Below are 23,453 nucleotides of genomic sequence, written 5' to 3'. Positions count from 1 at the left end.
ACTATTGAATCTAGTGGAAACCAGGAAAGCAAAGGAAGAAGAAGTGAATTCGTTTTTGGTGGCGATGGAGACGAAGTGGATTAATAACGTTTTTGGAGACAGTCAGCTTTGAAATCAGCATATTCTGCGTTGTGGTTTGCATATTATCACAAACAAAGTACTACTAGGCAGTGAATTCAGCTGTAAGCTAGCAAGGAAGGTTAGCCTAAAATTAAAGCTGGAAGCTACCAGTATCGTCTTGCATTTGAAAAGTTTTCTAGCCTGTATGGACATAGTTTTTTGCGAACAGTAATGAACAGTTTAAACATTTCTACATACCGTGTTGCAATATTCAAGTGTGTAAACTTTTGTGCAGCATGAGTGGGGACCAGTGGAGGCTGCTGAGGGGAGGACGGCTGATAATAAATGGCTGGAAAATAGCAAATGGAATGGCATCAAACACATGGAAACCATGTGTTTGATGTATTTGAGACCATTACACCTATTCCACTCCAGCCATTATCACGAGCCCGTCCTCCCCAATTAAGGTGCCACCAACCTCCTGTGGTGGGGACTGGATAGCTGACAACAGCCCAGACAACTCTAGCAATGAATGAGAAAGTGGAGCAGGCACTTTGCTCTTTGCACTATAAAAAGGGGCTGCACTGATAGACTTGATCCACCCCATCACGTGAGACGCATTTGACAGAAGTCTCAAACGTAACAAAAATTCTAGTACCGAACCTTGAAAAACTACGAGATGGGGTGGATCGAGAACTTGAAAAAGTACACGTTTCGGTATACCATGCAACACTACTCAAGAGAACACAGGTTTAATGTTCTCTTTAACAGAAAATAGTCCTGATCATATAGGTCTAGACAATATCCAAAACAACTAACAATACACTGAATTCATACAGTACATTTTCAGTCATTTTAATTGTCTTTCTACTCAACTCTTTTTACCAATCTGGGAGGTAAACTCAAAGTATTCAATAATTTAGCTATGTTTTTCAGATGGAATCAAGGCATTAGAATGTAACAGAGGCCACCAAAATAGAGCAAAAAATAGCATATTATCGGAAAACACTCCCACCATATCGGAGGTCACAGACAGGGTCTGACCTGCTATCTACAGGGTCCCCCTACCCCTCCCTCCCACCGGGGATGTTTGTCCCTCCAGACCTCACCAACATGCGCTCTATTTTCAGCCCCAACAAGCCAAACCACATCATGTCATCTGAACCGCTCTTCCGCTCTCCCTTTCACACAGGAGGAAAAATGCTTCCCTTTTGTCAGAGACAGGAATCTCACTGTAAATAATTTGCAGGGCAGACAAAGAGATGCGAGAGAGAAATGCCCAGGCCAGCCTAGTGCCCAGGGCCGTTTCCAATGAGAGGGACTCAGCCAGGCAGCCAGTGCTGGTTGTTCTTGGTCTCCATGGCCTTTGTGGCTTTGCTTTCACCTGACAACCATGATGAAACACGATGCCTCCACCAGTCAGCGCCATGGAAGCCACAGCCTCCGGATGGAAATTACTATATCCACCGACTCACTGTACTACACGTCAACAACACAGAGGGATTTCATGATGAACAAATACATTCCTCAATCCTATTGTCCTATGGAACATTAGAAGGGTCAGATAAGAAAGAGTTTCAAAAAAGTGTGAAAATAGCACTTTGAAGGTCCTGACATGATTTAATGTTAGAAAAGTATGACTGGGAATGGGATACTGTAAATATCCTATGGATATTTACGAGCAACACACGTTGTGAAACCTGGTAATGGAATACTTCCACCAGAAAGCTGTTGAGGGGAGAAGCCAAGGCATGCAGTGTTTCACCACTGAGGTTTCAAAGGGCCTCGGACACCCTGGCCTCTGTACTGGTAACCTCAGCCGTGGGTGGGTTGCAACATGAGCATGATGATCATTCACTACATTATGATGGATCTGGCAACTCAACATTACCCTCAGCCTATATCCTGCTCTTCACCCCAGCCTCACTCCAGCCCAGTAGTAGTAGTGGCAGGCTGGAGGATAGACTTCCTGCCAAAGTGCTGCATGACAAATGCTTCTGTGTGGGGCTATGCTCTGCTAACAGCCGACAGACGTTTTCTTGCTTGTCAGATATGCTATGACTAATGGTCAGGTGAGGTGGCAGTTGCGTCTCACATGTTGTACACACTTGTGTCACGGTTTCCTTAAATTTGTTCAACACAAATTGATTGACCTCTAACAAATGTATGACAATCACTGTAAAGAAATTGGAAAGAAGATAACCCTCCATGTAAAGGCTCACAATGCCTTACTGTATGAGTCAGTTAAGAGCACACTATCTGTAAGGCCTGTCTATTCAACTCAAACATTCTACATATCTGTTGTAAAGCCCTGAGCACTTCTTCTCTCTGTTACCTCCAACTTTTGTCAATAGCACTTGTCAAACTCACTAACAATTGCACTTGTCAAACCCACCAAGATGTATATTCAAACCCCATCAAAGCACAGAGATCAAGGTAACAGAGAGACTTTAATAGAACACACTGTGGGCTTGAATTTCCTCAGACCAGCATGATCATCCACACCTTCCTCTTTGTGTAAGGCTGTTCTCAACTGCAACAGAGACATCCGCTCCCTCCTCCAGCTCTCTATATATAGACAAATCCCCCACAAGAACTCGTTCCTTGGCTAAGTGAATAGGGAAGCGCAGTCCGACATCTGTGGGGAAGGAATGTTGTGAAGACTGTTCTGTGTAGAACCACCAACACCACAGCTAGCTAGCTAGTTCATACATCCGCTCATAGACCCAGAGAGACAATAGCCAAGGCCAAGTTGGTTGACTCAGACTCACCATGTTCTCCCCCGTAGCCCCCTTTGAGGACCTTGACGTAGTCCGACTGGCAGTCCCGTGCCTCCACGTCGAGGTCTCCAAACCTGATGACTAGGCTGTTGCCCTTTGGCACATGGATCTTCCACTCACACCAGGTATTGTTGGGGTAGGTGCCCGGGTAGCTCTTAGAGGAGAGGACACCGCTCTCTGGGCCCAGCACTGAGTGGCCACAACCGTCATCTGGACAAAACCATCGGAGAGAAGTCGAGTTAGATTAGGATGAAGTTCTGTCTCTTTTTTGGTGTTACATTGTTTAAGACTTGTTAGACCATGATATGAGAAACATGATGGTGGAGCTAGGTGGAGAGAAACCAATAAAATGCTCTCTCATCTGGAAGGCAAATAAGAACATGTCTTTTGCATTTTGTAAGACAACAATCACCATTCAAGTCTCAACTTTCACTTCACATCCAGGCCAACCTGACTAATTTCAGCAGCAGGTCTAAAAAGAGAATATACAGTGCCCTGCAAAAGTATTCATCCCCTTTGGCGTTTTTCCTATTTTGTTGCATTACAACCTGTAATTTAAATGGATTTTTATTTGGATTTCATGTAATGGACATACACAAAATAGTCCAAATTGGTGAAGTGAAATGAAAATAATATATTGTTTCAAAAGATGACAAAATAAATCACGGAAAAGTGGTGCGTGCATATGTGTTCACCCCCTTTGCTATGAAGCCCCTAAATAAGATATGGTGCAACCAACTACCTTCAGAAGTCACATAATTAGTTAAATAAAGTCCACCTGTGTGCAATCTAAGTGTCACATGATCTGTCACATGATCTCAGTATATATACACCTGTTCTGAAAGGCCCCAGAGTCTGCAACACCACTAAGCAAGGGGCACCACCAAGCAAGCGGCACCATGAAGACCAAGGAACTCTCCAAACAGGTCAGAGACAAAGTTGTGGCGAAGTACAGATCAGGGTTGGGTTATAAAAAAAGATCAGAAACTTTGAACATCCCACGTAGCACCATTAAATCCATTATAAAAAAATGGAAAGAATATGGCACCACAACAAACCTGCCAAGAGAGGGCCGCCCTCCAAAACTCACGGCCCAGGCAAGGTCGGCATTAATCAGAGAGGCAACAAAGAGACCAAAGATAACCCTGAAGGAGCTGCAAAGCTCCACAGCGGAGATTGGAGTATCTGTCCATAGGACCACTTTAAGCCGTACACTCCACAGAGCTGGGCTTTACAGAAGAGTGGCCAGAAAAAAGCCATTGCTTAAATAAAAAAATAAGCAAACACGTTTGGTGTTTGCCAAAAGGCATGTGGGAGACTCCCCAAACATATGGAAGAAGGTACTCTGGTCAGATGAGACTAAAATTGAGCTTTTTAGCCATCAAGGAAAATGCTATGTCTGGCGCACACCCAACACCTCTCATTACCCCGAGAACACCATCCCCACAGTGAAGCTTGGTGGTGGCAGCATCATGCCTTGGGGATGTTTTTCCATCAGCAGGGACTGGGAAACTGGTCAGAATTGAAGGAATGATGGATGGCGCTAAATACAGGGAAATTCTTGAGGGGAAACCTGTTTCAGTCTTCCAGAGATTTGAGACTGGGACGGAGCAGGACAATGACCTTAAGCATACTGCTAAAGCAACACTTGAGTGGTTTAAGGGGAAACATTTAAATGTCTTGGAATGGCCTAGTCAAAGCCCAGACCTCAATCCAATTGAGAATCTGTGGTATGACTTAAAGATTGCTGTACACCAGCGGAACCCATCCAACTTGAAGGAGCTGGAGCAGTTTGCCTTGAAGAATGGGCAAAATCCCAGTGGCTAGATGTGCCAAGCTTATAGAGACATACCCCAAGAGACTTGCAGCTGTAATTGCTGCAAAAGGTGGCTCTACAAAGTATTGACTTTGGGGGGGTGAATACTTATGCACGCTCAAGTTCTGTTTTTTTGTCTTATTTCTTGTTTGTTTCACAATAAAAAAATATTTTGCATCTTCAAAGTGGTAGGCATGTTCTGTAAATCAAATTATACAAACCACCAGAAAAAAACATTTAAATTCCAGGTTGTAAGGCAACAAAATAGGAAAAATGCCAAGGGGGGTGAATACTTTCGTAAGACACTGTAGCAGTACATATGAAAGGAATCAGTCATGTTAAGTAGACATTGAGGGAGGGAGACAAGTCAAGACATGCCAAACCAAACACACCGTAAATATTGCATTGTGTCAGTCAAACACAACACCTAATGAGAGCTATTGGAAGTCAGTCCTAATTACATCAATCACGGTGAGTCATAATGAACCAATGTCTCATGAGCCAACATATTCTCCTTAGACCGACAAGTCAAAACAAACAGGAGTTACTTCACAGAAATACCTGCTGCATTTCTGCTTAGGAACGCACAGCATAGCACTGACGCACAACCTCCAAGAAAGGCCATGCTCGCTCCCTGGAGATCCCCATTGGGTGAAAGGAGAGGTGGGGTGTCTGTCTGGGATGCTCAGCTGCTGGGGCCAGGCCAGATCCAGGCTCCTGCAGGTGTGGGGCTGCCCTTTGGCCGGGTGTGTGTGTGTGTGTGTCAGTGGATCCCACGTCTCGGGCCCTGGTGACACAGTGGCCCCTGTTTACAGGGAGGTTAATCCACTGTCCCCCAGGGTGTGGCAATAACACCTGTGACAGCACTAACAGGCTTGCATGGGCCTCATGGCAGCTGTGTCCCACAGAGACCAGTCACCAGACTGCTTCCCACCGACCTAGACCCAGTCCTAGTCTCTAATCCCTTGCAACTTCATGTAGATAGGACATTATTGATTAGCAATATGGTGAAAATTAAATATCTTATCAAAGGCAAGGTTGAGCTACTAAATTACCATCTCGCTATAGGCTACCTATTCAATTTTTCATCAGATCTATACTGAAATATAAAACACAACATGTAAAGTGTTAGTCCCATGTTTCATGAGTTGAAATTAAAGATCCCAGAAATTATCCATACGCATAAAAATATAATTTCTGTCAAATGTTTTGCACAAATTTGTTTACATCCCTGTTAGTGAGCATTTCTCTTTTGCCAAGATAATGCATCCACCTGACAGGTGTGGCATATCTAGAAGCAGATTAAACAGCATGATCATTACACAGGTTCACCTTGTGCTGGGGACAATAAAAGGCCACTAAAATTTGCAGTTGTTTTGTCACACAACACAATGCCACAGATGTCTCAAGTTGAGGGAGCATGCAATTGGCATGCTGACGGCAGGAATGTCCACCAGAGCTGTTGCCAGATAATGTAAATTTCATTTCTAAGCTGCCTCTCCAAAATCGTTTTAGAGAATTTGGCAGTACGTCCAACCGGCCTCACAACTGCAGACCACGTGTAACCACGCCTGTGGCCAGGGGGTAGGGGCTAGGGGTTTGTTTGTGGACTGGGCCCTTAAACTCAGATGTACAGTACTTTTTCCACAGTTGCCTTTTCTAAAATTGATCAAATTGATTTTTTCCCCTCATTAATCTACACACAATACCCCATAATGACAAAGCAAAAATAGGTTTTTAGAATTTTTTGCAAGTTTATTAAAAATAAAAACCGGAAATATCACACTTACATAAGTATTCAGACCCTTTTCTCAGTACTTTGTTGAAGCGCCTTTGGCAGCGATTACAGCCTAGAGTCTTCTTGGGTATGACACTACAAGCTTGTCACACCTGTATTTGGGGAGTTTCTCCCATTCTTCTATGCAGATCCTCTCAAGCTCTGTCAGGTTGGATGGGGAACGTCGCTGCACAGCTATTTTCAGGTCTCTCCAGAGACGTTCGATCGGGTTGAAGTCCGGGCTCTGGCTGGGCCACTCAAGGACATTCAGAGACTTGTCCCGAAGCCACTTCCGCGTTGTCTTGGCTGTGTGCTTAGGGTCGTTGTCCTGTTGGAAGGTGAACCTTCGCCCCAGTCTGAGGTCCTGAGCGCTCTGGGGCAGGTTTTCATCAAGGATCTCTCTGTACTTTGCTCCGTTCAACTTTGCCTCAATCCTGACTAGTTTCCCAATCCCTGCTGCTGAAAAACATCCCCAAAGCATGATGCTGCCACCACGCTTCCCCATAGGGATGGTACCAGGCTTCCTCCAGACGTGACGCTTGCCATTCAGGCCAAAGAGTTCAATCTTGGTTTCATCAGACCAGAGAATCTTGTTTCTCATGGTCTGAGAGTCTTTAGGTACCTTTTGGCAAACTCCAAGCGGGCTGTCGTGCCTTTTTACTGAGGAGTGGCTTCCGTCTGGTCACTCTACCATAAAGGCCTGATTGGTGGAGTGCTGCAGAGATGGTTGTCCTTCTGGAAGGTTCTCCCATCTCCACAGAGGAACTCTAGAGCTCTGTCAGAGTGACCATTGGGTTCTTGGTCACCACCCTGACCAAGGACCTTCTCCCCCGATTTCTCAGTTTGGCCAGGCGGCCAGCTCTAGGAAGAGTCTTGGTGGTTCCAAACTTCTTCAATTTAAGAACGATGGAGGCCACTGTTCTTGGGGACCTTCAGTGCTGCAGAAATTTTTTGGTACCCTTCCCCAGATCTGTAACTCGACACAATCCTGTCTCGGAGCTCTACGGACAATTCCACGACTTGGTTTTTTCTCTGACATGCACTGTCAACTGTGGGACCTTATATAGACAGGTGTGTGCCTTTCCAAATCATGTCCAATCAATTGAATTTACCACAGGTGGACTCCAATCAAGATGTAGAAACATCTCAAGGATGATCAATGGAAACAGGATGCACCTGAGCTCAATTTCAAGTCTCATAGCAAAGGGTTTGAATACTTATGTAAGTAAGGTACATTTGCGAACATTTCTAAAAACCTTTTTTTGCTTTCTCATTTTCTTGGGTATTGTGTGTAGATTGCTGAGGATAAAAGAATTTTAAAAATAATCCATTTTAGAATAAAGGTTGTAACAAAATGTGGAAAAAGTCAAGGGGTCTGAATACTTTCCAAAGGCACTGTATGTGGCACATAAACACTGTCTAGACATCAATGGTTCTGTGTGATGGTGGAACATTTCTTATAGGACTAAAACATGCATAAAAAAAACACTGACTTGTTGATAAGAATCCCTAAAAGACAGATTCTTTCCAAGGAAGGTAAATCACATTTAATGGAAAAACATTTAAGCAAAATTAGCATGCCCGTGGACAAATTAGGCTGTTAAAAAACAAGATGTGAGCTTTGACTTGTCTGGCCAGTCCCCAGCCATGGAGTGGCAGGCACACACAGTGGCCTTTGTTGTCCGAGGCTGAACTCAGTCCAGATGTGAGGCGGAAAGCACAGTGGGACGGAACATTTTAAAACAGGATGCAGCTACCCACCTGGGGGCAGGTGCAGGAGCGTTGACATCACCACAGTGGTAAAGTATGAAATAGACTACACCCATGCCGCAGAGCATTACTGACCATAGGTGTGTAAACAGAGAAGGGCAGAGTGGGCCCTTTAACATCCACTCAAGAGTCTTTTCATGTAGTGGTTTGTTTGGGACAATAACAATCAAGCTCTCTGTCTACTGTATGTTTAAGGTTAAACTGTTTTTGGTAGTTTTTTACAGTTAGCCCACATGCACTTTAAATATATATATTTTTTTATATGACAGCATCCCCAGCAGACAGGCCAACTAAGCTGGTTTTTAATCTTCCATGAGCTAGACATTTTGTGATCCTCTGAGATATCGGTGCCTGTGTTGGAGGTTTCAGTTCCGTTTTAGTCTGTCTTTTTCTATGCTCCTGAGATTCCTCATTCATAGCAAGGCAACATTTTAGTCTATGCAGTGCATCTAGCTAGCTTGATGACTCACACTGACTAAATGATTCCGCTGCTCTGTCGATCGTTACATACTTTAGTCTGCAACTCCCATCATTGAAGTCGTTTTGTAGTGACGAGTGGCGTTGTCCAAAGCACTCTGGGAAACGCACTGTACTACATAGAGCACGTGTCAAACTCATTCCACAGAGGGACGAGTGTCTGCCGGTTTTCGCTCCACCCTTGTACTTGATTGATGAATTAAAGTCACTAATTAGTAAGGAACTCCCCTCACCTGGTTGCCTAGTTCTTAATTGAAAGGAAAAACCAAAAACCCGCAGACACTCGGCCCTCCGTGGAATGAGTTTCACACCCCTGACAGAGGCTGAGCCATGACTACAACTTTTCCACACAATGGGGACTGTGAAGAGACACACACACATACATTGTAATCAGTGGTGTGTATTCATGGATGCCAAGGGAAGCCAGACTTCCCCCAAAAATGGTCAGAAAATAAATACAATTATCTTTAGTCTCTCTGTGTTTTATAATTTTACTTCAATTCGCAAGAGGCTAAATGTACAGTATCTCACCAGAGAAAGCATCCAAGTACGCGAAACGGCATCCCTCTGTCTCTAAGTGTAGGCCATCTATCTGATACAGTCTGGTCAAAAAGAGTATGACATTGTTGCTGCCCATAGCATTGAATGCAAGGGAAGCCAGTGAGCATTTGGCCTCCCATGATTTAAAAAAGTATAACATAACAGCCAATCAGCATTGAGTTAAACTGAGTGAGCTCACCTATGAGTGGTCCTGACGCACCAAAAAAACGTGTCAAGGAAAGCCAGTTTGGATTTGGCTTCACTCCAATCGCATCACATTGAGAGCAAAACACAATTGACAGAAACATATTGAATTGCTGCATCTTGTTGTGTTGTTGTCCTCCGTTGGCTAGCTAGCTAGCTAGCAAAAATGGTCCCTTTCCTAAATTAGCCATGGATGGAGATAGGGATTTGGACTTGTGGTTTTACTTAATTCGCCGTACTGTCCAATGATTATAACGGCGATTCTGATCCAACCATAAATTCATACATTGTGCCCCTGGCCTGAGAGGATGGAAGTTCAATATGTAGCCAGATGTAGAAGGCTAATTTTAACTAGCTGGCTCATCGTTGCCCATGAAAGGGTCTAGTAAGCAAGCAAGCAAGCAAGCAAGCAAGCATTTTAGCCAGGTAGCCTAGGACAACAAAAAAGCGTGTACTGTATGACAGAGTCATAGACCGTTTCGGCAATATGAAAAGAGAGGAGGATGGCATTGGCGTTTGTCTACAAGTAGGGTGAACCAACATGTTTTTTCAACTTGCACACAAACACACAATAACCATGGACATCCACATATTTACCTTGCATTGATTGGACTAAATCGTTTTTGGTATCTTTTATACTGAACAAAAATATAAATGCAACATGTAAAGTGTTGGTCCCATGTTCCATGAGCTGAAATAAAAGATCCCAGAAATGTTGCATACGCATAAAAATATTATTTATCTCAAATGTTGTGCACAAATGTGTTTACATCCCTGTTAGTGAGCATTTCTCCTTTGCCAAGATAATCCATCCACCTGACAGATGTGGCATATCAAGAAGTTGATTAAACAGCATGATCATTACACTGGTGCACCTTGTGCTGGGGACAATAAAAGGCCACTCTAAAATGTGCAGTTTTGTCACACAACACAATGCCACAGATGTCTCAAGTTTTGAAGGAGCGCGCAATTGGCATGCTGAGTGCAGGAATGTCCACCAGAGCTGTTGCCAGATAATTTAATGTTAATTTCTCTACCATAAGGCGACTCCAACGTCATTTTAGAGAATTTGGCAGTACGTCCAACCGGCCTCACAACTGCAGACCACATGTAACCACGCCAGCCCAAGACCTCCACATCCAGCTTCTTCACCTGCGGGATTGTCTGAGACTAGCTACCCGGACAGCTGATGAAACTGAGTTTGCACAACTGAAGAATTTCTGCACAAACTGCCAGAAACTGTCTCAGGGAAGCTCATCTGCATGCTCGTCGTCCTCACCAGGGTCTTGACCTGACTGCAGTTCGGTGTCGTAACCAACTTCAGTGGGCAAATGTTCACCTTCAATTGCCACTGGCACACTGGAAAAGTGTGCTCTTCACGGATGAATCCCGATTCAGCTGTACCGGGCAGACGGCAGACAGTGTGTGGCGTCGTGTGGGCGAGCAGTTTGCTGATAATGTTGTGAACAGACTGCCCCATGGTGGCGGTGGGGTTATGGTATGGGCAGGCATAAGCTACGGACAGCGAACACAATTGCATTTTATCAATGGCAATTTCAATGCACAGAGATACCGTGACGAGATCCTGAGGCCCATTGTCGTGCCATTCATCCATCGCCATCACCTCATGTTTCAGCATGATAATGCACGGAACCATGACGCAAGGATCTGTACCCAATTCCTGGAAGCTGAAAATGGCCCAGTTATTCCATGGCCTACATACTCACCAGACATGTCACCCATTGAGCATGTTTGGGATGCTCTGGATCATCATGTACTACAGCGTGTTCCAGTTCCCTGCAAATATCCAGCAACTTCGCACAGCCATTGAAGGGGAGTGGGACAACATTCCACAGGCCACAATCAACTGCCTGATCAACCTTATGCGAAGGAGATGTGTTGCGCTGCATGAGGCAAATGGTGGTCACACCCGATACTAACTGGTTTTCTGATCCATGCCTACCTTTTTTAAAAAGGTATCTGTGACCAATAGATGCATATCTAATGATTTTATTTCAATTGATTGATTTCCTTATATGAACTGTTAAGCAGTAAAATCTTTGAAATTGTTGCATGTTGCATTTACATTTTTGTTCAGTGTAGTTGTCACTGTATTAGACTACGCATAAGTGATTTGATGATGTTGAAACGTTGAAATTGGTGCTGGAATAGGGGAGGCAGCTCCTGTTTTCTTTGCAACTTCCGGTAACTCTCTGTGGTTCTAAATCAATAGTTGTTTAGCAGTCCGAAAATGTCGGAAACATTAAAGGAAAGGTTCACACATTTTGAATATTATATTGTTTTTGTGCATCTCTGAGTGATGTTCTATCGATTCCCTGGGTAATTTCATGTTAATCTGAGTTATTGGCGTTCAAGCAGGCAGAAATCCAACCAGTATGACGTAACACTGTTAAAGTCGCTCTCACTAAACTGGAAGTTAATAGGAAAACGACTTTTAGATCACGAAAACGTCTATCATACATTTCAATACTGGCCGATGTCATAACTCTGGAGGATGTATTCTCTTGAATGAGCCATTGATAATATTTTTTTTAGATATTCCTTAAGAAATTAGTAATTTAACGGAGGGTCTAGCACATTTTTGCGATTTGTCTGCCTCTTCAGTCCAGGGTGCATTGCATGGTGCCGTTGCCAGCGATATTAGAACAATGATATAGGAATCCAATGAAGGAAGGAACATATAACACCCCATCCAACAGACTACCGACCAATCGCGTTCACATTGTCATGCTGCGTCACGCGGTTGCTAATCTAAATCGTCAAGCAATCCCTTCTCAAAGTCAGTGAACAGTCACGGTCCAAAGTTTTGAAAATGACACAAATATTAATTTTCACAAAGTCTGCTCCCTCAGTTTTGATGATGGCAATTTGCATATACTCCAGAATGTCATGAAGAGTGATCAGATGAATTGCAATTAAATTGCAAAGTCCCTCTTTGCCATGAGAATGAACTTAATCCCCAAAAAACATTTCCACTGCATTTCAGCCCTGCCACAAAAGGACCAGCTGACATCATGTCAGTGATTCTCTCGTTAACACAGGTGAGAGTGTTGACGAGGACAAGGCTGGAGATATCATGCTGATTGAGTTAGAATAACAGACTGGAAGCTTTAAAAGGAGGGTGGTGCTTGAAATCATTGTTCTTCCTCTGTTAACCATGGTTACCTGCAAGACAAACAATGCCTTTTCCAGCATGATGGAGCACCTTGCCATAAGGCAAAAGTGATAACTAAGTGGCTCGGGGAACAATACATCGAAGTTTTGGGTCCATGGCCAGGAAACTCCCCAGACCTTAAGCCCATTGAACTTGTAGTCGATCCTCAAGATGCGGGTAGACAAACAAAAACCCACAAATTCTGACAAACTCCAAGCATTGATTATGCAAGAATGGGCTGCCATCAGTCAGGATGTGGCCCAGAAGTTAATTGACAGCATGCCAGGGCGGATTGCAGAGGTCTTGAAAAAGAAGGGTCAACACTGCAAATATTGACTCTTTGCATAAATGTAATGTATTTGTCAATAAAAGCCTATGGAATGCTTGTAATTATACTTCAGTATACCATAGTAAAATCTGACAAAAATATCTCATAACACTGAAGCAGCGAACTTTGTGAAGACCAATACTTGTGTCATTGTCAAAACGTTTGACCACGACTGTATATGTCGAGAAACATGCCTATTTTCCTCGAAAGTATGTAATGTCACGATTCCAAAGCTATTTGATATTACAGATAGCAAGTTAATTATCTCACATCTTTAAAAATATTTGTAATGTTGTACTTCTTGTTGACTAAATTCGCGCTAATGTTGGGGTTTTGAGCTAGCGCCCAATAGACTCCAATTCACTCCTTGAAGGAGAGCGCTCCTTGTCCCAGAATCGCCCAGAATGCACCACATGGCCCATTGAGGTAGCATGGGCAGCGTTTCCCCATCTCCTAAAAAGTATATCTACGGTTGCGAATGTCAGACTCCCCTCTGTGAGGCACATCGATCTGCAGGTTGAACGTGGTGAGATTGTAGTCTCCTAAATTGATAGCGCAGTTTGTTAATTCGATTTTACAGCTAACTAGCTACTTCACATGCTGATAGTGTCTTTGGTATTATTGTGTGTAGATACATTTGCTAGCTAGCCAGCCCATAGAGAGCATTGCATTGTGGATTTTGTAGTAGACTTGAGCTGCAACAGATTTCCACAATGATTTTCAATGTTGCTACCAACCTTATTATAACGCCAAAATGAAACATTTGTTCACAAAAAATATTGTTCTCACATAGTGTTATTTAACACTGTACTTTAAATTAATGAGTGGTTTTGGGCAGATTTTTCCTTTAACTTGCTTTACCGTGCTGTAGGTCATGTAACTGTTTGTTTGGTGTGGTTGAATGTATTCTGCCACTGTGTCTTCTTATTGTCTCGGACTTAGGCCTATCACAGTTGCAAGGCGTATGAACTAACAGGGTATAGAGCAAACACCGCAATTATCACAACACATAGGTTGTAATATGGCATTTTTTTCCTGGCTTGGCTTCTCCAGTGATTTTACCCACTCACCGCTACTGATTGTAATGTTGTATTATTAATAATGTAAAAATGTCTTGTACGATGTAGTGTGTTATTTATGATGTACAGTGCATTCGGAAAGTATTCAGACCCCTTGACTTTTTCAACATTTTGTTACGTTACAGCCTTATTCTAAAATTGATTAAATTGTTTTTTCCCCCTCATCAATCTACACACAATACCCTGGCAAAAACAGGTTTTTAGAATTTTTCGCAAATGTATTAAAAACACCTGAAATATCAGATTTACATAAGTATTCAGACCCTTTACTCAGTGCTTTGTTGAAGCACCTTTGGCAGCAATTATAGCCTTGAGTCTTCTTGGGTATGACGCTACAAGCTTGTCACACCTGTATTTGGGGAGTTTCTTCCATTCTTCTCTGCAGATCCTCTCCAGCTCTGTCAGGTTGAATGGGGAGCGTCACTCCACAGCTATTTTCAGGTATCTCCAAAGATGTTTGATCGGGTTCAAGTCCGGGCTCTGGCTAGGCCACTCAAGGACATTCAGAGACTTGTGCCGAAGCCACTACGGTGTTGTCTTGGCTGCGTGCTTAGGGAGTCGTTGTCCTGTTGGAAGGTGAACCTTCGCCCCAGTCTGAGGTCCTGAGCGCTTTGGAGCAGGTTTTCTTCAAGGATCGCTGTACTTTGCTCCGTTCATCTTTCCCTCGATCCTGACTAGTATTCCAGTCCCTGCCGCTGAAAAACATCCCCACAGCATAATGCTGCCACCACCATGCTTCACCGTAGGGATGGTGCCAGGTTTCCTCCAGACGTGACGCTTGGCATTCAGGCCAAAGAGTTCAATCTTGGTTTCATCAGACCAGAGAATCTTGTTTCTCATGGTCTGATAGTCCTTTAGGTGCCTTTTGGCAAACTCCAAGCGGGCTGTCATGTGTATTTTACTGAGGAGTGGCTTCCATCTGGCCACACTACCATAAAGGCCTGATTGGTGGAGTGTTGTAGAGATGGTTGTCCTTCTGGAAGGTTCTCCCATCTCCACAGAGGAACTCTAGAGCTCTGTCAGAGTGAGCATCGGGTTCTTGGTCACCTCCCTTATTGCTCAGTTTGGCCGGGAGGCCAGCTCTAGGAAGAGTCTTGGTGGTTCCAAACTTCTTCCATTTAAGAAATGATGGAGTCCACTGCTGCAGACATGTTTTGGTACCCTTCCCCAGATCTGTGCCTCGACACAATCCTGTCTCGGAGCGCTACGGACAATTCCTTCGACCTCATGGCTTGGTTTTTGCTCTGACATGCACTGTCAACTGTGTGACCTTATATAGACAGGTATGTGCCTTTCCAAATCATGTCCAATCAAATTAATTTACCACAGGTGGACTCCAATCAAGTTGTAGAAACATCAAGGATGATCAATGGAAACAGGATGCACCTAAGCTCAATTGAGCCCCATAGCAAAGTGTCTAAATACTTATGTAAATGTATATTTTTCAAGTTTCTTCTTTATTTTTAATACATTTGCAAAAATGTATAGAAACCTATTTTTGCTTTGTCATTATAGGGTATTGTGTGTAGATTGATGAGTTTTTTTTTTTTTTTCTTAATCCATTTTAGAATAAGGCTGTAATGTCAAGGGGTCTGAATACTTTCCGAGAACACTGTAGGCTGTTTTGTTGTGATGTATTTGTTTTATTCGTGTTTGGACCCCAGGAAGAGTATAGGAATCCTAATAAATACTAAGTCATCAGCGATTGGATAATCAAATCAAATCACATTTTATTTGCCACATGCGCCGAATACAACAGGTGTAGACATTACAGTGAAACGCTTACTTACAAGCCCTTAACAAACAATGCAGTTTTTTAAAGAAATTTTTAAAATAAAGTGTTAATTAAGAAAAATTAAACAATTAAAGCAAATAGCTAAAGAGCAGCAGTAAAATAAAATAGCAGTAGGGAGGCTATATACAGGGGGGTACCGGTACAGAGTCAATGTGCGGGGTCACCGGCTAGTCGAGGTAATTGAGGTCATATGTACATGTGGGTAGAGTTAAAGTGACTATGCATAAATACACTGCTCAAAAAAATAAAGGGAACACTTAAACAACACAATGTAACTCCAAGTCAATCACACTTCTGTGAAATCAAACTGTCCACTTAGGAAGCAACACTGATTGACAATAAATGTCACATGCTGTTGTGCAAATGGAATAGACAACAGGTGGAAATTATAGGCAATTAGCAAGACACCCCCAATAAAGGACTGGTTTTGCAGGTGGTGACCTAGGAGGGCAACAACCCAGCAGCAGGACTGCTACCTCCGCCTTTGTGCAAGGAGGAGCAGGAGGAGCACTGCCAGAGCCCTGCAAAATGACCTCCAGCAGGCCACAAATGTGCATGTGTCTGCTCAAACGGTCAGAAACAGACTCCATGAGGGTGGTATGAGGGCCCGACGTCCACAGGTGGGGGTTGTGCTTACAGCCCAACACCGTGCAGGACGTTTGGCATTTGCCAGAGAACACCAAGATTGGCAAATTCGCCACTGGCGCCCTGTGCTCTTCACAGATGAAAGCAGGTTCACACTGAGCACATGTGACAGACGTGACAGAGTCTGGAGACGCCGTGGAGAACGTTCTCCTGCCTGCAACATCCTCCAGCATGACCGGTTTGGCGGTGGGTCAGTCATGGTGTGGGGTGGCATTTCTTTGGGGGGCCGCACAGCCCTCCATGTGCTCGCCAGAGGTAGCCTGACTGCCATTAGGTCCCGAGATGAGATCCTCAGACCCCTTGTGAGACCATATGCTGGTGCGGTTGGCCCTGGGTTCCTCCTAATGCAAGACAATGCTAGACCTCATGTGGCTGGAGTGTGTCAGCAGTTCCTGCAAGAGGAAGGCATTGATGCTATGGACTGGCCCGCCCATTCCCCAGACCTGAATCCAATTGAGCACATCTGGGACATCATGTCTCGCTCCATCCACCACAGACTGTCCAGGAGTTGGCAGATGCTTTAGTCCAGGTCTGGGAGGAGATCCCTCAGGAGACCATCCGCCACCTCATCAGGAGCATGCCCAGGCGTTGTAGGGAGGTCATACTGGCACGTGGAGGCCACACACACTACTGAGCCTCATTTTGACTTGTTTTAAGGACATTACATCAAAGTTGGATCAGCCTGTAGTGTGGTTTTCCACTTTAATTTTGAGGGTGACTCCAAATCCAGACCTCCATGGGTTGATAAATTTGATTTCCATTGATAATTTGTGTGATTTTGTTGTCAGCACATTCAACTATGTGAAGAAAAAAGTATTTAATAAGATTATTTCATTCATTCAGATCTAGGATGTGTTATTTTAGTGTTCCCTTATTTTTTTTGAGCAGTGTAGTAAACAGAGTAGCAGCAGCGTAAAAGAGGGGGATGGGGTGGGGGGGGGGGCAGTGCAAATAGTCTGGGTAGCCATGATTAGCTGTTCAGGAGTCTTATGGCTTGGGGGTAGAAGCTGTTTAGAAGCCTTTTGGACCTAGACTTGGCTCGCCGGTACCGCTTGCCGTGCGGTAGCAGAGAGAACAGTCTATGACTAGGGTGGCTTGAGTCTTTGACAATTTCTAGGGCCTTCCTCTGACATCGCCTGGTATAGAGGTCCTGGATGGCAGGAAGCTTGACCCCAGTGATGTACTGGGCCGTACTCACTACCCACTGTAGTGCCTTGCAGTCGGAGGCCGAGCAGTTGCCATACCGGGCGGTGATGCAACCAGTCAGGATGTTCTCGATGTGGCAGCTGTATGACTTTGAGGAACTGAAGACCCATGCCAAATCCTGAGGGGTAATATGTTTTTTCCGTGCCCTCTTCACGACTGTCTTGGTGTGTTTGGACCATGATAGTTCGTTGGTGATGTGGACACCAAGGAACTTGAAGCTCTCAACCTGTTCCACTACAGCCCCGTCGATGAGAATGGGGGCATGCTCAATCCTCTTTTTTTCCCTGTAGTCCACAATCATATTCTTTGTCTTGATCACGTTGATGGAGAGGTTGTTGTCCTGGCACCACACGGCCAGGTCTCTGACCTCCTCCCTATAGGCTGTCTCAACGTTGTCGGTGATCAGTCCTACCACTGTTGTGTCGTCTGCAAACTTAATGGTGTTAGAGTCGTGCCTGGCCATGGAGTCATGAGTGAATAGGGAGTACAGGAGGGGACAGAGCACGCACCCCTGAGGGTCCCCCGTGTTGAGGATCAGCGTGGCAGACGTGTTGTTACCTACCTTTACCACCTGGGGGCAGCCCGTCAGGAAGTCCAGGATCCAGTTGCAGAGGGAGGTGTTTAGTCCCAGGATCCTTAGCTTAGTGATGAGCTTTGAGGGCACTATGGTGTTGAACACTGAGCTGTAGTCAATGAATAGCATTCTCACGTAGGTGTTCCTCTTGTCCAGGTGGGAAAGGGCAGTGTGGAGTGCAATAGAGATTGTATCATCTGTGGATCTGTTGGGGCGGTGTGCAAATTGGAGTGGGTCTAGGGTTTCTGGGATAATGGTGTTGATGTGAGCCATGACCAGCCTTTCAAAGCATTTCATGGCTATAGACGTGAGTGCTACGGGTCGGTAGTCATTTTGGCAGGTTATCTTAGTGTCCTTGGGCACAGGGACTATGGTGGTCTGCTTGAAACATGTTGGTATTACAGACTCAGTCAGGGACATGTTGAAAATGTCAGTGAAGACACTTGCCAGTTGGTCAGCACATGCTCGGAGTACACGTCCTGGTAATCCGTCTGGCCCTGCGGCCTTGTGAATGTTGACCTGCTTAAAAGTCTTACTCACATCGTCTACGGAGAGCGTGATCACATAGTCATCCGGAACAGCTGATGCTCTCATGCATGCTTCAGTGTTGCTTGCCTCTAAGCGAGCATAGAAGTGATTTAGCTCGTCTGGTAGGCTACGTCTGGTAGACAGCTACAAAAAATATAGATGAAAACTCTTGGTAAATAGTGTGGTCTACAGCTTATCATGAGATACTCTACCTCAGGCGAGCAAAACCTCGAGACTTCCTTAGTATTAGATTTTATGCACCAGCTGTTGTTTACAAACATACACAGACCGCCACCCCTTGTCTTACCGGAGTCAACCGTTCTATCCTGCCGATGTAGCGTATAGCCCGCTAGCTGTTTGTTATCCATGTTGTCGTTCAGCCACGACTCGGTGAAACATAAGATATTACAGTTTTTAAATGTCCCTTTGGTAGGATAACCTTAGTCTTAGGTCATCCAATTTGTTCTCAAATGATTGAACATTGGCTAATCGGATTGATGGAAGATGCAGTTTACTCGCTCGCCGTCAGATCCTTACAAGGATCTCTGTCTCTTTCTCATGCGAATGACAGGGATTGGGCCTTGTCGGGTGTCTGTAGAATATCCTTCGCGTCCGACTCGTTGAAGACAAAATCTTCATCCAATACGAGGTGATTAATCACTGTCCTGATATCCAGAAGCTATTTTTGGTCATAAGAGACGGTGGCAGAAACATTATGTACAGAATAAATTACAAATAACATGAAAAAACACACATAATAGTACAATTGGTTAGAGGGCTGTAATTGGCAGCCATCTTCTCTGGCGCCATCATCACACACACACACACACACACAAAAAAAATCTTGAACCAATCAGAGTATCAAAGCCAATGACACATTTTCTAACCGCAGCTTTACCCATGTGTGTTCTGGCTCTGGTCCAACCCATTGGTTTCTGGACCAATCAGAGGGGTCCCGAATGTGTTCGTATTCGGTGAAGGGTCGGGGAGGTACTCAGCTCCAGACTCATTGCAAAGATGAAAATAACGTCAGTGGAAGAGTCGTAGCGTTGAGCCGGAGCAAGGAGTCTGCATAGCCACTAGCCAGGCAAGCACATAGCTGGGTCACTAGCATAGGCAGAGCACGTGAGTCTCAAGTTTGGGGAAGCACATTTTCACCATAAAAATGCACCTTTATAATAAAGCATTCCATGCATCATCGCATTTGCAGACTTATGTAAGATATCACATTAGGAATAATAGGCTGAGTAAATTGGATAGTCATAAGGGCTAATACTATAACTCAATCACTGTTCGCAAAAAAGACTGTTCAATGCAGCGCGTAGTGGCGTAGGCCTATAGGCTAGGCCAGAGTTACCCAAATGGCGGCCCGGGTGGTTTTATTTGGCCCCCCATGTTTTCTGAGCAAAAATAAATAAAACATACACATTTTTGCATTGTTGGACATCAAAAACATTTCTACACCAGAAAATCAGCTCCAAGTGATTTTCATTTGGAAAATCTGTTCCCAAGTATTTCCATGCCTAATCGAGAGACACGGCCATATACAAAATGTAAGCAAGGTTTGAAATGATTATGTTTTAGTCAAATATTATATCTGTTTGGGATTCTTGCGGTCAATTTGCAGTCTACAAATTATTTGTAATTATGTTCCGGCCCCCTGGCCCGCGCCTGAATATAGTTGATGATCCCTGGGCTAGGCTATATACGCTTCTTTTCCTTTCTTTGTACGGGAAAAATGTGGCCTTTTATAAAACACATTTTCACACAATTCTACAACATTTTATATGACTGGAGACATGAGCAGAATCTTTTTTAATACGACAAAATGTACAGGGTAGCCTATTCTGCTGACACTGACAAACAGATCAATAAAAACAACGATGTCTGCAACTATCTAATAGGCCTACGAAAAGGGGAGACAAATACAGTATGACGTCCATCTAACCTGGAGGAGGAAATTATTGTCCAAAAACAAACTTTCAAGTGGCACTGACCCAATGATAAAGACAGTGAATATGCGCTCTCACCGGGGATATGGCCGATGCTCCGCTGGTGCCAATCAGATGTACTGTTCGCTCAATTAAGTTGAACATTTTAATAACTAAAAGACAGATTAGAGTATTTTCATTGTCTTCTCTTTACAGCAATTGCCATTTGATTTCCAAACTATGTTTTCCCGCGATTGTATTTAGAAATATTGCTATATTCCTGGCTGGGCCTCTTTCCCTGACATTCGCAACTCAACAATCATCTCCTTGCAGCGCAGCCCAAATTGCGGGCCCTTCCGCAATTTGGGCAGATTTTTTTTAAGCTAATGATCCTCTGATCATCCAAATCATGCTTTCTGGTGTAGTAGCCTTTTGAATTATTTATGTAAGACAGGAGTAGGCTATATCATTTTGGCAATTTAATTCAATTTACTTTAGGGGAAGCTTAGCCTTATAGAGCGCCGCCTATGCTAATGCTAATTCCACCTAAACTGTGTGTATCCTTATTTCACTCCTGGCATACTGATATACAACAACACACTCATGAAGAATAGTGTAGGAGCATACAATATAATGATACAATTTCAATTTAAAATGCCAGCGTCTCTCATTGTCTCTCCTGATCACCTGGCTGACTTCTGCCCTCGGGACAAACATGAAATATTCACCTCACACACTCAGAGGGGGAGCCAAGTAGACACAATGTGACAGATAGGGAGGCTCAACATAATGCCAGGCAACTGTTAAAACATGACTGGTTACATTTGAGTTACAGTTCTCAACGTTTTGCATGATTGATCTCAACTCAACGTGGCCTAACAATGATTCAATGTAACACATATATGATGCACAAGATACAATGTAATTATATACCACACACTACATTTGACTGTTGGCAAACCAGTTATCCCAATGGCATGTAGCCTACTATGAGCCTAGAAGGCTAAATGAGTACAAAATCGAGCCATGCTGTCAGTGTGGTGGGAAAGGATGAGCAGATCTAGTATCATCTCAGCTACAGTCAGTTCCTTTCTTTTGGCAGGTTTGTCACTGGTGAAAGTCACCTGCTGTACTTTCTCAAGGATTGTTAGATTACAATTGACAGGTACAGTATGTAGGCCTACATGGCAACAACATGATAGTTCAAAGACGTCCTAACTGACAACACATTTGAATATATTTAATATCATGGAAGCTATCTGACAATCTCATACAAGTTGGGGAATTGCTGAGGAAATGTTGAAACAAACTGCCTCTGCTCAGTAGAAAAGTTGAAATATTTAAGCAGAGTTTGGAGATCAATGAATCTATAAGAGTGCATTTTTAAACTAAAGTCAACAGGCCTTAATGGTTAACCATAGCACATTCCTCATCTAAGATAGTAAGTACAGCTCAAGGAGTAATGTTTGAAAGACAACTGTTAAAACATGACTGGTTACATTTGAGTCAGAGTTCAACGTTTTGCATGATTGATCCATGATTCAATGTAACACATATATGATGCACAAGATACATTGTAATTATATACCACACACTACATTTGACTGTTGGCAAACCAGTTATCACACACGTAGGCTACTTAACATTCGAGGCTTGTTGAACATGCCACACAATGTGTTATTAACCCTTGATCTGCCATGTGTAGCAGGCACACCAACAGTGAATGAAGTCTAGTAAAACGGAAAATGATCGGAACCATGGTGAATTAAATAATACATTTCTTTCCAATCGAATGTAAGGTAACTAGACCGATGTTAAATCTCAAAAAGTATTGTGTAAGTTAATCATGTAAATCACTATTGCTTTAACAACGGTTAGTTTGCTTACCGAGTTTTTCACCGAACGCGGAAAGTATAGACCAAACGACAAAGAATCCAAGAACTTTCTTCTTTCCAGACATCTCAGCATTTATCCACAGTAACGCAACGAAGGCGCATATGGAGACACATCTGTTTCGTTTTCATGGGATCATTTTCTTTAGGAAGTTTTGCCGTAATAGAAAGGATCCCGACGCGCTCCGTCCGTTTCTATCCTGCCTGTTTCTCCACAGTATATTCATTCCTTGAATGAACTCTTCCGTGTTTCATCCACAGGCGTCACCCAGTGGTCGAGTCGACCAACCAGTCTGACCGCCTTTGTCGTTGGGGAGAGGGGGGTAATTGCTGAGTAGCCAAGAAAGTAGACAGGCAAGAGGCAACACAATTAATCAAAATAATTGTTGAGTTCAACTACCCACCCCGGCTGAAAGGTATATGATCTTTAATACTAGGCTTACTTCTTACATACACTATTCTGTAATCAATTGTCAGTTTGCTACCCTACATATTCTAGCATATTCTAGCCTTTTTAATGACAACAATACTATCACTTAGTTGAGGTGTTTTTGTAGGCTAACTAATTAATGTATGATGTTTCTTTTGATTAACATAAGGTGATGATCATAGGGCAGTGAGGTGTGAAAGATCCATGTTAATGTGTTCATTAGATCAAGTTGATCTAATCAAATAGTATACATGCTACTCTTTTGCTCTGTCTCTATGCATCTTTATCCTACACATTCACATCCAGTTTTGATTGACTGGTGTTATTTCGCTTTAGGGAAATCTAATTTTTTTCATTCCTTGTTTATTGAAAAATGTGAATAGAACATTCACGTTATTGGTGGATCAACAAAGATCTTCATAAACAATGTATTTAAATGTACTGTA

The 23,453-nt window shown here is 43.5% G+C and overlaps 1 protein-coding gene across 1 annotated transcript in view; it reads right to left on the bottom strand.

The window, feature by feature from the left end:
• The window catches only part of LOC311107100 (discoidin, CUB and LCCL domain-containing protein 1-like), a 47,699-nt gene extending 24,886 nt beyond the window's left edge, over positions 1-22,813 (bottom strand). The window contains exons 1-2 of the mRNA XM_084149573.1: positions 22,573-22,813; positions 2,832-3,050 (exon numbers count right to left, since the gene is read on the bottom strand). Of these exons, the coding sequence (XP_084005699.1) occupies positions 2,832-3,050; positions 22,573-22,645 (292 nt within the window). The 5' untranslated portion in view covers positions 22,646-22,813. The remainder of the gene's footprint in view (positions 1-2,831; positions 3,051-22,572) is intronic.
• Between the last annotated feature and the right edge of the window lie 640 nt (positions 22,814-23,453).

Source organism: Coregonus lavaretus (assembly GCF_964263955.1).
Source record: "Coregonus lavaretus genome assembly, chromosome: 31".
Classification (NCBI taxonomy): Eukaryota; Metazoa; Chordata; class Actinopteri; order Salmoniformes; family Salmonidae; genus Coregonus; species Coregonus lavaretus.
This window is presented reverse-complemented; position numbering and strand designations above follow the sequence as displayed.